The sequence below is a fragment of the Trachemys scripta genome, chromosome 1 (genome assembly GCF_013100865.1).
Source record: "Trachemys scripta elegans isolate TJP31775 chromosome 1, CAS_Tse_1.0, whole genome shotgun sequence".
Taxonomy (NCBI): Eukaryota; Metazoa; Chordata; order Testudines; family Emydidae; genus Trachemys; species Trachemys scripta.
Window position 1 is genome coordinate 304,432,491 of NC_048298.1, and position 17,187 is coordinate 304,449,677.

Genomic DNA, 17,187 nt, shown 5'->3' on the forward strand with positions numbered 1-17,187 from the left:
CTTCAAAAAGTATTTATAATGTAACTATCACTGTATTGTTATGGGTGCTCCGTGTACTTCCAGTACTATACACATCACAATGTTTGTATCTAAGATTCAGGCTCTTTCCAAATTTGTCCTATTTATTTGAAAATTCTTCACGCTGTTCTTTCAAAATGGACACCAATTGAACTGAAATATTATCAGACCAAAACAGAACAGCCTTGTCTCTTATTCCATTCTTAATTTCTTTTGGAATACATTATTATTATATCTATAATGATAAGAATCATATACTTCCTGAAAAATCCTTACTTTACATTGTTGTCTTGAACTTTCTCTTGTCAGGTGATAAATCATGTGCTACAGGCATGAGTATAATACAAAAGGGAAATTGGGCTCTTAAAAATTCGATCTTCTAATAGCTGTGTAGACTGACAAAATAAGATATCAAAACAATGCGTATAAAGACAGTAAGCTTTCACAGTAATTACTAAGTCTTTCCACATTTTTTTAAAAAGAACCATTAAAACACAATTTGCTGTTTGTGCTCAGGTCAGTCCTGGAATCAACTCCAGAGAGAGTGGTATAGTAAGAGTAACGTGCTTTGGCAGAAGTTTTTGAGAGATTTGCATAGTAGCCGTCCTTCTAACTTTCTGAGCTGAGTTAGACAACACGGTAAAAACTCTCGAGTCTGTCTGAGCTTTTTCTACTACAGTTTACAACAGTGCTACTACTGCTGGAGCCGCACCTGTTAGGAATCACAGGGCTGAAAAACACTAGCATAGATGCAGTCTATGTACTGTACTTTACACTACTATGAAATGTACCTGCATGCAGAGACAGCAGCCATTTTGTTCTCACAGTTGCTGTGTGTGCTGTTACGGAAGACACACACACACGCACACCCACCTCCCCTCCCATGGAGACTTGTGTTCTGTCTTTTTATTTTCTTTAATCTAAAATGACGCCTTTTAGGCTGGAAGCATATGTTTTGCTCTTTGGAGACTTATCAATGATAAAGGAGGAAAGTGTGTCTTGTCTTGTCTTTTTTTTTTTTTTTTTTTTTTTTGCTGTGTCACACCCCAAAGTGCAGCTGTTACATATGTGGGGTGAGTTTAAATGGTGCTGCCTGTATTGGGGGAAGTAATGACCAGTACAATACCCTTTCAGAGTTCTTGGTTTTTTTTCTGCGTTCTGTTATAGATAAAATCAGAATGATACACACACAAGAAGCCAGAAATAAAATCAGGGTGGAGTGTGCAAATATGTGAAGTCTTGAAACTAAACATCTCCACTATCTTCAACAAATGTTGCCATGGTGGTAGCAAAATACTGCTGGAGTGCATTATAGGGATAATATAAAAGATGGTGGGGGAAAAAAAACAAACCCACATTGAAATGCTTAAAAGAACGGGTGTAGTGGCTTAGAGCGCTAATCCTGTCCTGCTGTGCACCACAGCCTACTGAAGTTGGGTAGTGAATTGTAACTGCAGTTATAAGCAACATGACTCCAAAAGACGATGCCAAAGTGTGTTTAGTTCTAAGGCACTGTCTTTTGTGTATGTTGGGGTGAGGAGGAAGGAGGGGTGAGCAGTTTGGATGAAGAGTAACTGACTCTTTCACAGCTTAGCTATAGTTAAGCCTTTTGATCAGAGGCTTTAAAATAGCAGGGTTCTAAATGTTTGGTGTTCAGCTGTTGTAGTCTTCCTGATGCAAATTTAGACTTCAGTGACTACTGATTGGTCAGGGAGAAATAAAAAAAAAAAAAAAGACATGAAAGAGGAAAAGCCTATAAGATGGAAGGAGCAATGATCTTCTAAAGAAAAAGCCACACTAAAAGTGCAGTCATTCAGTATTCTGGAGCCTGGAAGAAATGGCAGATGTAAGGGCAGCTGCTCCCTTGGCTAGTGTGTATCAATTGTTGGCAATTTGTATGCAAATCCAGGAAGAAGGGATGTTTTTGTGGTTGAGGGCCACGCAAGAATCAGGCACTAGGCATTCTGTTCCCAGTTTTGTCACAGACTGTGACCTTGGGCAGGTCACTTAAGCCCCAACTTTCTTAAGTGTTCACTAGTTTTGGATACCTCAATTTTTGGTGCCCAGTTTGCGACATGTAGGGACTGATTATCAGGGATTCTGAGCACTGGGTTGCTTAGGTCTCTAAGGCACTTTCATCCATTCTTACAACTTTTTTGCAATTTTGGCATTTTGTTGTGTCCTTTGTATTATCCCTATAATGCATGCTACAATATCTTGCTATTCATCTGGCAACATTTGTTCATGATAGACAAGCTGTTTAGTTCAACTCAGTTTGAGCTAGGGGTGCCCAGCACCTATGAAAATTGTGTCCTTCATGTGTCAAGTTGGGTACTCAAAATTAAAGACTTAAACTAGTGGATGCTTTTGAAATGTTGTGCCTTAACCGCTGCCTCACTTTCCCTATTTGAAAAATTAGGTTATTTATTCTCAACAAGGGTGTTGGGAGGTTTAATTCATTTGTAGTTGTGAGATGCTGGGATACAGAAGATGAGCACCATAAAGTGCGTATAATAAGTAAATCAAGACCATATTTTACACCTCAGATTGTAAAGCTCAACAAATATTTTGACTCTTTTTTTGTTTGTTTTTTTAGGTATAACATTGAGCCCAGTTTGTACTGTCCATTTTTCTCTCTTGGAGCATGTATGGAAGGTCTGAACTTCTTGTTCAATCAGCTCCTAGGAATCTCTCTCTATGCAGAGCAAACTGAGAAAGGAGAGCTCTGGTGTGAAGATGTTCGCAAACTGGTGAGAATTGTAATTCCTAACCGTCTTAAACACAAAAGCGTATGGTAGAGCTGCTCATGTGGTCTCTTAAGAGACAAGGAACAGGTTTTCAAAGGTATTTAGGTGCCAAAGGATGCAGATAGGCATCTATTGGGATTTTCAAAATTGCGTAGGGCATTTATCTCCAATTGAAGTCAATGATAGGTGACTAGTCACTTGCAAAAATGCCTATCTGCATCTGTAGGCGCCTAAATGTCTTGAAAAATCTCTCCCCAAGTGAAAGATGCCAGATTCAGAATGGCTGGGTCTCTCCGTAGAGAGAAACAGAGAGAGAATTGTATTTTCTGAATTAAACCTGAAATAATGTACATGGTTTTTAACTCATGCAGCTAAAAATGTGCATTCTTACTGGGTAGGGCTTTTACTCTTCCCTTCTTTCCTATTGTGCATGTCTTATTTTCTTATTTGACTCAAGCCTTTCTATTTCTGGCTTGTTCTGTAGGATGGAAGTAGCAGACATGGACTGCTCTCTATTTACCATTTTGCTCTGTTCTTTTGTCCTTCCACTCCCTCCCAGTATTCTCCAGTGGGCATCCTCCCTCCCTCCCTTCCACTTCCAAACTCAGCCTCCAGTGAGGACTGCTGCTCCTCAAATCCTCAGTGGTTAATCTACCAGTTCTGGCTACCCTCTCATATCGGTCTCCTTGGTAAATCAACTCCTGCTGTACTTAATTTATGTTCTGCAGCCCTGGAGTAGTTAACTTGCCATCTGATGGTAAAAGATGGGGTGGTTATTTTTATTGTGTGAGAGTAATCAGTTTATATAAACTGCAGAAATTTGTGCAGTTTGAAGGACAAGCTTTGAAATATTTGTACATCAGTATTTCAACTGCAGTAGAATAAATTATTCCTATATTATTTTTTATGTAAAAGTATAATGTGCTGCAAAATATATGCAGTATACACCTTTTCTATTGAATATATCTGAGAGTGATACTTTCTCACCTTCCCAGCTCAGCAGAACTTTCACTTTGGAAATTATATATTTATTTCTTTTCCAGGCAGTCGTCCATGAAAATGAGGGTTTGCTGGGGTACATCTATTGTGACTTCTACCAACGAGCAGACAAACCACATCAGGTAACAGCTATGGGCTGACTTCACTGGTGGTTTTGCTTGAGTAAGGACTACAGTATTAGGGTCATTTACTATTAATGTTAGTCCAGCAACATATATCCGGACTTAGAATCATAGAATATCAGGGTTGGAAGGGACCTCAAGAGGTCATCTAGTCCAACCCCCTGCTCAAAGCAGGACCAATCCCCAACTATTTTTTTTTTTTTTTTGGCCCCCTCAAGGATTGAACACACAACACCCTGGGTTTAGCAGGCCAGTGCTCAAACCACTGAGCTATCCCTCTCCCCTAACTAACAAACAAATTCACACATAACAAGACCACCTGTAAGGCCAAACATAATTATAGAAAAATCTATAATGTATTTAGATTCTAGGAATACTTAATTCCAAAGTATATATAATTACACTGATTGTTTAACTTCCTTTAAGCTTTTTATTTTTGCCAATAACTTCCTTTTAATAAGCCCCACATATGTTGAATCCTCAGATACTACACTGACAGGCACTATGAAAACCCTAAAATAAGCAGGTTTTTGAGAGTTAGGGCTTTCTTATTATCTACCTGCTGCTTATGAACAACCAATATCTGAAATCAAATACACTCTGTACCAAGGCAAAAGTCCAGAATGTCAGCTTGATCATTTCTCAAACTTCACGTTAAATAGATGAAGCTGTCTACAATTTTTAGACATGCTGACTACCACCGTGGTGCCAGTCTATAAACTACAAAACAAAATACAACAGAACCTCATTAATTGGCATTAATGACTGAGAAATGTTTTGCAAATGCCTGAATTTTATGAATTTGTGAATAAGCAAACACACACTGTGAAACAGCATTATTACTTATTTTGTCAAGTGTGGTTTGGTTTTAGTTATTTTTGCTAACACTTTGTAACATGTTCTGCGATATATTTTATAAAAGAATGATGTCTTAATAAGATGTCTCCTCACAATAGAGCTTGCTGTTAAAGCTCTGCCAATTAATGGGGGGAGACTGTATATGATATATAGTATTTGTAGGTCAGCGAAGTTCTGATGTGACAGTAAACTAAATCTTTTTGGGATAGATGGGAATTTTAACCTTTTGGATATTTACTCCTTAGATGGATTAAACTTAAACATGCTGCTTTTAGAAAATAAAATTTTGTTCAAGATGTTAAAGCTATTGCAATATTTTGTTTTTATCTTTATGAAATAAAAGAATCTTTTAACATTATTATAATCTCAAGTAAAAAAATAGTTAACAGAGATGGGAAAGTATAATAAAGACTGGCTCAAATTCTGCTATGTTACATTGAAGCAACTCTATTGACGTTAAAGGCATTGGTGTAACACAGCAGAATAGGACTCTTAATGTTAAGACATTCAGCATTTATTTAATACTGTTAATGTGATAACAGTATCTGTAAGCATGGCTTTTTCTGAGTGGTTATTTTATCTTCAAAGGACTGTCACTTTACAATTCGTGGAGGCAGGTTAAGGAAAGATGGAGAATACCAGCTCCCTGTTGTTGTTCTGATGCTGAGTCTGCCCCATTCGACTAAGAGTTCACCCACATTACTAACCCCTGGCATGATGGAGAATCTGTTCCATGAAATGGGACATGCTATGCATTCCATGCTGGGACGAACTCGGTACCAACATGTCACTGGTAAGACATCAGGAATAGTGATTTTTGTTGTTGTTAAATGTTTGAATGAATAATTCGCACTTATTAATTTCCTGAAGTAGGGAGTATGTATTTAAATAACTGTAGTATCTTGAACCTGGTAAACCAGTAGTTAGGTAGGTAGTTTAGTTTAGTTTAGTTCTTCAAACCTCATTTTAAAATAAAGTGTGCAGCTATGGAGTAATTCTGTCTGCAAGGTTTATGTATTTCTTAATCTTCCAAAATATTGTATGATCTTTTAAATTTTATTAGGGTATTAGAGATCTTTATATCATAATGCAGGTTTCAGTGACAAGCCTGTGAAAAGTCACATTTCCAATTAACCCTCCACACCTGTTGATTCAATTTATGATCTCTGTTTACTGTCTTGACTCTGTTAGCACGTAGGAAAAGTATAACTTACTCTTGTAAATGCAACCTGGACGTATATTGCAGCATCATGCAAAGTATCACAATTCAGATGCCTGGCTGGCAAGGTTGGAGATTGAAAAGCAGTATGCTCAGTCTTTGGGATGGGATCATGGGTAGGGGGAGATCCCATTAGTCACTGGGTCGTCTCTAGAGACCCCAGTGACTAATGCACAGAGTGACGTTGACTGGCTTCAAAGGGACATGTATCCAGCTTTTGCCCAGAGGGCGGATTGTCATGATGTGTACCCTTTGAAGATGATGGGAAAAATGCAGTTGGTGGACCATCTCACTTTACTCTACCCTTAACTATGAACAAGGATGAAAGGAGCTTTTCCTTCAAAGTTAAGACAAGGACTGTTCTATGTTTCTGATTCAGCTATCACTTTCCTTAATTGAAACTTAAATCTGCTCTGAAGGTCAGAAATTTAGAGTAATCCTTGACCTCAAATTTTCTTTTTCCTTTTTCATATCAGTTTGTTGTAAGTCTACTTACCACTCCCTTTGGGATGCTGTGAGAATTCCTTCAGCCTCCCGCTATTAGTTTGATTTTCAGAGTCCCAATTACAAAAAGTGAAATTGGTCCCCTTTTCTGCTAAGGAATCCAACAAACTCTTTCTTGCTGTCCCTTTGATGCTTTCTAGTGGTGTTGCCCAGTGCCCTGCAAGCTCCCCTCTCAAGTTCTGTTTGTAGTAATAGAATAATGGGTTGATTGAAAGTAAATTGAACTCAGCTTGCACCCTACTAGGCATTAGCGAGACAAGATGGACGCAAGCTGGACAAAGACGACTGTTGACAGGAGAACTGTTGTTGTATTCCGGACATGAAGAGAGTGACGCACCCCACACACAGGGAGTAGGCTTCATGTTGTCCAAGCAGGCACAGAGGGCACTGATTGGTTGGGAGGCACATGGTTCCAGGATCATCACAGCATCCTTCAGAACTAAAATGAAGAGGATTAAGATGAATGTTGTACAGTGCTATGCTCCAACCAATGACAGTGAAGAGGGGGACAAAGACTATTTTTACAATAGACTTCAGAAAATATTAGAGATTCTCCCAGACAAAGACATTACCATCCTTATGGGAGATTTTAATGCCAAAATTGGACCTGACAACACAGGATATGAACAAGTCATGGGGACCCACGCTCTGGGAGAGATGAGTGAGAATGGAGAGAGATTTGTGGATCTGTGCGCACTTAACAACTTGGTCATAGGAGGTAGCATCTTTCCTCACAAGCGGATCCACAAGAGTACCTGGGTATCGCCAGCAGGCATGATAGAAAACCAGATCGATCATGTCTGTATTAGCAAGAAGTTCAGAAGATCTTTGCAGGACGTTAGAGTTAGAAGAGGAGCAGACGTAGCGTCCGACCATCACTTAGTGGTGGCCAGATTGAAGCTGAAGCTGAAGAAGAACTGGATAGACGCATCAGATAGAAGAGTGAAGTTCAACGTTAGCCTTTTGAAGGATCATAAGATCAAGGAAGATTTTGGACTGACGCTGAAGAATAAGTTTTCATTACTACAGGATCGGTCTGAAGAAGAGGAAGACAGTGTATCCAACAGATGGCAGAAAGTGAGAGAGACACTTAGGTCAGCATGCCAGGAAGTGCTTGGAATTAAGAAATATCAGCAGAAAGAGTGGATCACAGCAGAGACCTTGACTAAGATAGAAGATAGAAAGAAGAAGAAGGCAGTAGTTAATAACAGCAGGACTAGAGCAGCAAAGGCTAAAGCGCAAAAAGAGTATGCTGAAGCCCATAGAGCAGTGAAGAGGAATATTAGGAAGGATAAGAGAGATTATGTGGATGGACTGGCAGCAGAAGCGGAGCAGGCAGCATACAATGGTAATATGAAACAGCTGTATGACATCACCAAGCGACTGTCTGGAAAGTTCAGCAAACCAGAGCGTCCCGTCAAAGACAAGCAGGGAAAGTCTATAACAGAAATAGAACAACAGATGAATAGATGGGCGGAGCACTTTGAGGAACTCCTGAATAGACCAGCACCATTAAATCCACCAGACATTGACCCAGCCAACGAAGACCTTCCAATCAATTGTGATAGACCAACCAGAGAGGAGATCAGAAAAGCCATCACTATGATGAAGAATAGGAAGGCGGCTGGACCTGATGATATTCCAGCAGAGGCCCTGAAAGTAGATCTGGATGTTTCAGTGGAAATGCTGTACCCCCTCTTTGAGAAGATATGGGAAGAAGAAGTGATTCCAGCAGACTGGAAAGAGGGATATCTTATTAAAATCCCCAAGAAAGGAGACCTCAGCAATTGTGCCAACTACAGAGGAATCACACTTCTGTCGGTGCCAGGGAAGGTCTTCAACCGAGTTCTCTTAGAGAGAATGAAGGATGCCGTCGACCCACAGCTACGAGATGAGCAAGCAGGTTTCCGGCAAAATAGATCATGCACGGACCAGATAGCAACGCTTCGCATCATAGTCGAGCAGTCTATAGAGTGGAACTCCTCATTGTACATCAACTTTGTTGACTATGAAAAAGCATTCGATAGCGTGGATCGAGAGACTCTCTGGAAGCTCCTTCGGCACTATGGCATCCCAGCAAAGGTGGTCAACCTGATTAAGAACTTATATGATGGCATACACTGTAGAGTGATCCATGGAGGGCAGCTTACAAACAGCTTCCAGGTGCGAACCGGAGTCAGACAAGGATGCTTGTTGTCACCATTTCTCTTTCTCCTTGTCATTGATTGGATTATGAAGACATCCACTTATGAGCGTAGGAACGGAATCCAGTGGACGTTGTGGACCCAGCTTGATGACCTGGATTTTGCCGATGACCTTGCACTCCTTTCGCATCGCAAACAGCAGATGCAAGAGAAGACCAACGTGGTGGCAGCCATGTCATCACAGGTTGGCCTCAACATCCACAAGGACAAGACCAAGATCCTCAAGATTAACTCCATCAGTAATGACCCAGTCACACTGAATGGAATCCCTCTGGAAGAAGTGCAGTCCTTCACCTACCTAGGCAGTATCATCGACCAACAGGGTGGCACGGACGCAGACATCAAAGCAAGGATTGGTAAGGCAAGAGCAGCTTTCTTACAGCTCAAGAACATCTGGAGCTCTAGAGAGCTGTCTTTGGCAACAAAGATTAGACTGTTCAATTCCAATGTGAAATCAGTCTTATTGTATGGAGCTGAAACCTGGAGGATAATTAAAACAACCACCAGGAGGATCCAGACCTTCATAAATAGTTGCCTTAGAAGGATTCTCCAGATCCGCTGGCCAGACACCATCAGCAACATCTACCTCTTGGAGAGGACCCATCAACTTCCAGCAGAGGAAGAAATTAGAAGGAGAAGGTGGGGTTGGATAGGACACACACTACGCAAGCAGCCAACCAACATCACTAGACAGGCATTGCGGTGGAACCCCCAAGGCAAGCGGAAAAGAGGCCGTCCAAGAAACACCTGGCGACGCGACCTTCAGGCTGATAGCAAAAAAATGGGCTATACCTGGAACCAGCTAGAGCAAATGGCCCAGGATAAAGGACTCTGGAGATCTGTGGTTGGCGGCCCATACCCCGACTGGGGTGACGGGCATGAGTGAGTGAGTTGCACCCAACATAAAAGTATGATGATCCTGGGTTGTAAATGATTTAGAAAACTTATTGTGAAAAAAATTGCATCAAAAGTGATTTTTTAAAAAAACAATGCACTTGCAATATGGAAATTCCAAAGCCAGGCTGTACATTTTGTTAGTTGGTAAACAAAACAAATTGGTAATTTATCAGTGTGGAATTTAGTACGTCGTCTTATCACAAATAAATGAACGTGAATGAACACACTGCCTACCAAGTCATATATCACCAGACATACACAAAAGGGGTACTGCACATGAGAAAAAAAGAGAGCTCCTTTTTCATTGTCAGTCCTTTTCAAACCATGGCACTCAGCATCAGTGTACTGGATGGCAGCTAGCAAGCTGTATGGCCCTGCTCTCATCTTTGGTAAACAGGTCAGAGTCCTGGTTTTGTCCAAACTGGTTGGCACATCATATGCTGCATTTAATATTTGCAGACAGTTCAGAAAGTTCTTTTACATGGCTGCAGGGGCGTGTTTTTTGCCGCCCCAAGCACGGCAGGAAGGCGGCTTTTGGCGGCGTGCCTGCGGGAGGTCCACTGGTAACGCGGGCCGCTGGTGCCGCGCCATCGGCGTCTCCGCCGCCGAAGCCGCGGGACTGGCGGACCTCCAGCAGGCATGCCGCCGAAAGCAGCCTGACTGCCACCCTCACCGCGACTGGCAGACTGCCCCGTGGCTTGCTGCCCCAGGCACGCGCTTGGTGCGCTGGTGCCTGAAGCCGCCCCTGCATGGCTGTGTCAGCTGACTTGAGCTTGTGGGGCTAAAAGTTGCAGTATAGATGTTCTCACTCAGTCTGGAGCCCAGGCTCTGAGACCTCCTTCCCTAGTCACGTTCCAGAGCCTGGGCTCCAGCCTGAGCCCGAATATCTGCACTGCAATTTTTAGTCCTGCAGACCAAGCCCCACGAGCTGACCTGGGCCCTGTTAATCAGTTCCATGATTTTTTACCGCAGTGTAGACATGCCCTAATACACATGCAGTGAAGTTTGAGGTTGGAAGTGATATTTGCTTAAAGAGTTTTTTTTCTTCAAGGAAGGAGATAGCTTAACATTGGGATCAGGGAGGAAATAAAATAACTGAGGACTTGCTATTCCTGACTCACGTTTTTGTTGCTGCTGTATATACAGCTTTGGTTCAATGATGTCTCATTTTTTCTAGTACCTCTCAGTGTTGGTACAGTGCTGATAACACAGAGCTAGAGTGAAGGTGATCAGGGAAGAGAGAGAGGATTTGGGGATTGTGCTTTTTAAAACACCATTGTGTGACGGCAAATAATTACTTCCTGAAATTTATTTAGAACATGTTTTGAACCTGCAAAAATGCTTTCACCTGATGATTGCATTGTAAAGAAAGGCTAATATAAAACAGAGATACGTGAGCTCAGCAAACAGATGGGAGATAAGAACAAGGATTGTGAGTGGGATTAATGCAAAGTTTGATTTACATTGTGACTGGATTTAGGTTGAGGACAATTCAGAAGATTTGATGTTTTATGTAGGGCCAGATTGGCTGCAGCTTGGTTTATTTTAGCAAGGTGTGGTCCACAGTTTCATAAAGTGCCTCACCCAGCTGTTCAAATATTTTTTTACTTTGTGATTTATAGTAAAATGTGTAGGATAATAATGAAGTTTTTCTGCCAATATGTACAGTAATGGTATAGAAATAAAATATTGACTTAAGGAATGAAAGAATATTACAGTTCATTAGAAGTCCAAATTAAATGCTAACGAGCTCTTGGAAAGATAGAATTATGTGTGCTAACGTAAATAGCTGTATACTCATATTCTCAATGTTTTCCTTCCCTAGGGACAAGATGTCCTACTGATTTTGCTGAAGTTCCTTCTATCCTCATGGAGTATTTTGCAAGTGACTATCGAGTGGTTAATCAGTTTGCAAGGCATTTTCAGACTGGCCAGGTAGGAAAAATGAACATACAGACTATTTAAAATATTATAAGCAGATTTGTTAAATGAATTAATTTTTTCAGTTGTCATTTATAAAGAAGTATTAAGACAACAGTAAACTTTGCTAACATTAACCTTATATTTTAATTTATATCTAATGGTTGACAAAAGGATTGTTTACCTCCCCACAATAAGAAGCACACTGTGTATAAAAGGAAATTGAATCTCTACCTCTGAAGTTGTACTGGCAGTTTTAAACTTTCAACCAAAATCATTTTGCAAAGTTATACAAAAAGTGGTACAAAAAGTACAATAAATAAGCTACTCTACGAACCAAATGATGTGAAAAACAGCATTTAATATTAATATCAAAGTTAGAAATTCAGTGTCTTTTTAATATTATTTTTGCTCACACTTTATACAGTGTTAAATCATGTTGTCACAAAATCATGGAAAATAATGGGGTATCAACAGTATGAGGCATTTCTGCTTCAGAGCAGGATTGTTCCCATAGGGTACTGTAGTGCTTTAAGTAGTTTTAAACACTTCAAGTTATTGAGGTTGCAGTGCTTCACCTAAGAGACCATTCCCCCCCGCCGAAACGTTACCTAAGTGTGCCTTTTCTTAGTTGTATCCCAGTAATCCTGCCTGTATGGCCTTGTACCACTCTGTCCAATTCCTTCCCTCTTTTGTGTTTACACTTTACAAGGACTTACAGACAGTGCTCAGATTTTCCCTGGGTTCAGATTTTTAGAAGCAAGCTCCGTTTTTACAATTGCTCCTGCAGGCACAAATTCTAGTAGATGTCTGACTGTCTGCACCCACAAACTGGGTAGCTAGCCATCTAACTACAGTATTTGCATATGCAGTACACAGCAGGTGCAAAATTGTGCCTGCCAAAATTGAGGCTTAGTTGAGACTTATCTGAAAATCTGGCCCTTATTCACCGTGCTCAGCCTGCACTTCTCACTCAGGCACCTTCACACTTTCTCCCACCTGTTCCCATACTTGAGGGAAAAACTCCATAAAATCCCTGTCCTCTTTCACATCCCTTCTTAAGATTTACCTGTAAAATCCTGCCATCTGACAGTGGCTAGGCTAATGGCAAGATGAGACTACCAGTTTAACTGCAAAGCTTCCTCATTATGCTGTCATCTTGTCCTCACATCTCTCTCTCTCCTCCCCTCTCCCCCACCTCTTTCGCCCATTTCTTCCTTCTGTTGTGTCTTGCAATATTACTTGACTGTGAACTCTCTGGGGCAGGAACTTTTTTTGTTTTTGTTGTAAATTTCAATGTACAGTGCCTAATACAGTGGGGCCCTTATCCTGGGATGGGGCTTCGAGGAGTTACTGAAATACAAATAATAATAATGATAATCTATATGTATCCAGTTCTTTTAGTCTTGTCTCTCATTAAATCTCTTAATAACTTTGTGGTTGTTCTGGGAATTCTCTTCATTTTGCCTAAATCTTTAATGTAATTCTTTTTTACTGGGGCCATAGTGTATGGAACCAGCAGTTCAGTGGAAAAGTACTATACATTGGAGTGTTTTATCTTTGCAGTTATGTTTTGAGAACATATAAAATGTTGTTATGTTTGTTTCTGGTCATTTTGCCTCTTTTACTTTACTTTAGATATTTTAGATCAGTGGTTCTCAAACTTTTGTACTGGTGTACACAGCAAGCCTCTGAGTGCGACCCCCGTTGTAAACTAAAAACACTTTTTTATAGTTAACATTAGCATAAATGCTGGAGGTGAAGCGGGGTTTGTGGTGGAGGCTGACAGCTTGTGACCCCCCAGGTAATAACCCCACGGCCACCAGTTTGAGAACCCCTGCTTTAGATAATGTTGAAAAACTTGGGTATGTGACCTACAGAACAGTAGCATAAGAAAAGTACACTCAGTTTCATGGTGAAAATTAGTAGTAGTAGAATGGAGTCATTTTAGGGATTTATTAGGAATAAATCTGTTGACCAAACCAAAATATAGTGAGGTCCTTTCAGTTCAGTATCTAATGATTTGCTTAGTAAGCCCACTACATGAATGCATTTCGACTTAAAAGTTACCCTAATTACAATAATTGATCTCAAAACATTACCTCTCTTAAATTAGTACATATTCTGTGTATCAACTGAAGCGTGCTCTTCAGTTCCACAGACTTCAGTGGGTGAAGAGCTCTTACCTCATGAGGCATTTGGATATTTGCCAGATCATACAAGACAAATACCGTCTTAACAGTCTGATCCAAAACCCATTGACGTCCGTGGAAAGAGTGCACTTTGGATCAGTCCCTAAATGTTTTTAAAGTAAAATGTTAGTGCAACAAGCCTACCAGTGTAACATGTTAACTCCTTATTAACAATCTTTTAATCATTTTTCCAACAGCAAAAATTTTGTTGTGAACCTTGGTAACTAAGTGCAAAGTTAGGAGTACTGGAGTACTCATTCAGTTCAAAATAAACTTGTTGAATTTACTCCTATCTCATTCTTCCTTAGAGATTTATGAATCAGGATAAATGCAATCCAAACAGGACAAAAGTTTTGGCACATTTATATTGATAAATACATGTTTTCATTATGTTACCACACATAACATTTTCACATTACAGCATGTCTACAGAATCTCATCCCTCATCAGTTTTGGATTCCTGCGTTAAAGCTCACTCAGATGTTTTTTTTACATAAAGTGATTCTATGTCAGGCTCGGGCAAGGATCCCTTCACCATAAGCAGAGGAAATTAGAAGAAAGCACTGGGTGGGACAGAGTGACCATAGCTGGCTAGCTGTTCGTGCATGGTAACAAAACACAGTTTATATTTGTTAAGCCATTTCAGAGATACTAAGCAAGTGAACGATATGTCAGAAATCTGTTTCAGATGCTTTATTAGCCAAGCTCCAGTGTACTCAAGCATGTAGTGTGTTGCATCCACAGTGGTGATCTGCAATTAATTCCTCAAAGCAGGAGAGTATTACATAGCATGAGAAACTTTCAACAGACATCTATAAAGTCATAAACATTCAGTATTATATTTCACTAGTATGAGAGTAATTGGAAATTTTTTGCTGTCTGCTTCTATAGTAACTTCGTGTGGTTAGATAAAATAGCTTGTATAGTATCTATTAAAATTGAAATTATTGGTGAGGCTAGCTCTCTCTCCGTTTGTGCCGTGGGAACTACACTATCTAATGTTGCTCACTGGAGATTCCCATAGCACTCAATAGTTTTACGTGCCTTACCAAAGTGGTAAACATCTGCTTTCATATGGGACACTCAATCCTGTAAGGTACTGAGCACCAACAAGTCCTGTTGAAGTTAGTAGGAGTTAAGGGTGCTCAGCACCAGTGTGTTCATCATTTGGCAGGTTTTAACCCATATAACATGTTGTTGAAATAAATATCAAAATTGAAAACTGATTACATTCTAGCATTCTCTGGGAAGTTTAAGTGTAGTGTTGCTTAAGTATTCTGAAGTTATCTGACTGCATATGGATTCAGAGCATGAACACACTTGATCTTCAGGGAAAAACATCTGAAAGAGATTTGTGGAACATCATTTACTGCTCTGTGTCTTCAAAATGGTTTAAATCTAAACCATGTTTTGTTGCAGCGCACAAGCTAAGAACCAGACACTATATCCCATCTAGCACTTTCTTTTAAATTTCTTCTATTGGGTGTAGATACTTGCCCTTGTATGGCACAGAATTATTGTGTGCCAGGGAGCAATTGAATTGAGTGAATGTTAATGTAGAAATTCAATTTTGCAGGGAGACACGACTGGATTAGGCTGTAAGATTAGGAATGGAGCCTGGAGCTACTATGTGGCACGCGAGGTTTTGAACTGCTGTTTTTTATTGTTAATTTTTAAAATTTAGATTATATTTATAAACCACTATCTAGAATGTAGATCAATCTGCTTTTCCTTTCTTTAGTCAGTCTTCAGAAATTGAGGAAGCTGATGTAAAAGATTTCAGTGTCTCGGATTTACATATGAACAAAACGTAGAAATTAGGAAAAATGCCTATTTATTACTATAGTAGTCATCAGTAGCAACTGCTTTATTTAAGCTTGCTAAGTAGATTCTGTAATAAACCCCTGGTTTCACACACTTATAACGTCACAGAAATTGACATTTGGGGTTCAATTTTCCATGCTTGGTCTCTGCCTGGAGGTGATTTTTTTTGTGTAGAAAGTTTGAGCAAAATTCCCTTGAGCTGTTTGAGTTTTGTGAATATGAAAACAAAATCCACTGTATCCATTATGAAAATTATTCTAACCACACTCTTGGAAAAAAATGGCTATGGCACAAATAGCTGAAGTGTGAAACTTGGCAAAGGCATTAGCACCAAATTCTGTTTCTTACACAAACTAGGCATGTCATTAATTTCACTTATGAATAAAGGCACTCTAACTGTGGCCTACTGCTCCCTATAAAGTCAGTTGTAGTAGGATAAGGTCCTGGGCTCACAGTCTTCGTTGAGGTTTGATTCCTGGCTTGTTGAATGGAAAGCAGTTGGTTTAGATTTTTAAAACATATGAACATTTGAAAATTAAGTGAGTATATACAGCAGAAAAATTATTCTATAGGAACACTCTTAAAGATACATAAGTATTATGCACATGTGTGCAGCTGGATAAAGGCCTGATCCAAAACCCACTGTGAAATCATGAAAAGACTCCCTTTGTCTTCTATGGTTTTGGAATTGTTCATAAGTGAGCACTGATGGGTTTAAAGGAACTTACAATTTTCACTGGCAAAATTAGCAAAACTGAGTCCAAAAAGCTAGCCAGCCCCAAAGTAATAGTTCTTCGAGTGCTGGTTCCTATGTGTTTTTTCCACTGTGGGTCCGCATGCATCCAGAGTTGGAGAATTCTTGCAAGCAGCGTCCATTGGTTTGTACATGTGCCATAACTCTCTTTATGCCTCAAACCAAGGACATAAAGGGCAGAGTGGACCAGCCACCTCTCCAGTTCCTGCTTATCACCACATGGCCTGGGTCAGAACCTCCAGTGTACAGAGCTGCTGCTTCCTCATAGTTATTCTTTGATCTGTAAATATTTCAAAATTGGCCTTAGTGCCTTTGTATATAATTTTTTCTAGTTAGATAGATTTCCCCACTTCTGGGACCCCTTATCCGGTTATGAGTATTGGACTATGCCCAGAATTCTGAGCTTCAAAAACTTGTGTCCGGCCCTTGTTATTTTTCGGTCAACAAAGACCATAAACACTGTCTATGTTGCCTGGGGGAGGCACTCCTCGTGGCTAAGTGCAAAATCTGCCACTCTTTCCTTAGCCGTACCGGTGAGGCACGGGAATTGCAGCTTAGAAAGTACCTTATGGAGAAGGCCATGCGGCTGCAGTCGGACCCAGGCTGTGGGAGTTGTACGTTGACCTGAATCAACACGGAGTGTGTCTCCCGCCGCGAAGTCAGACTCTGGTGCAAGGGAATCCTTTCCTATAGACACTCAGTTAGGGTCTCATTGAGAAGGCAAGAAATGCTCTCATAAGCACGTAAGGAGGTCACCCTCTACGTCTATCTTGAAGACAACCAGTACCACTCTGCTTAAATGGAGCAGGTCTTATCTAAATATTCTTTAACCTTTGCTGGCTTACACGTTCTGGTTAGCCTCATGGTGCAACAGAAGAAGAGACCATTCATGTGCGGGACCAAGGGATGCTGCCACCAAAGGTTTTCAA

General features: G+C 40.3%; 1 protein-coding gene across 1 annotated transcript in view; it reads left to right on the plus strand.

Annotated features, from left to right (window-relative positions):
• Positions 1-17,187, plus strand: part of MIPEP (mitochondrial intermediate peptidase) — a 116,708-nt gene that overhangs the window by 39,500 nt on the left and 60,021 nt on the right. The window contains exons 11-14 of the mRNA XM_034758744.1: positions 2,615-2,768; positions 3,809-3,886; positions 5,333-5,537; positions 11,394-11,503. Of these exons, the coding sequence (XP_034614635.1) occupies positions 2,615-2,768; positions 3,809-3,886; positions 5,333-5,537; positions 11,394-11,503 (547 nt within the window). The remainder of the gene's footprint in view (positions 1-2,614; positions 2,769-3,808; positions 3,887-5,332; positions 5,538-11,393; positions 11,504-17,187) is intronic.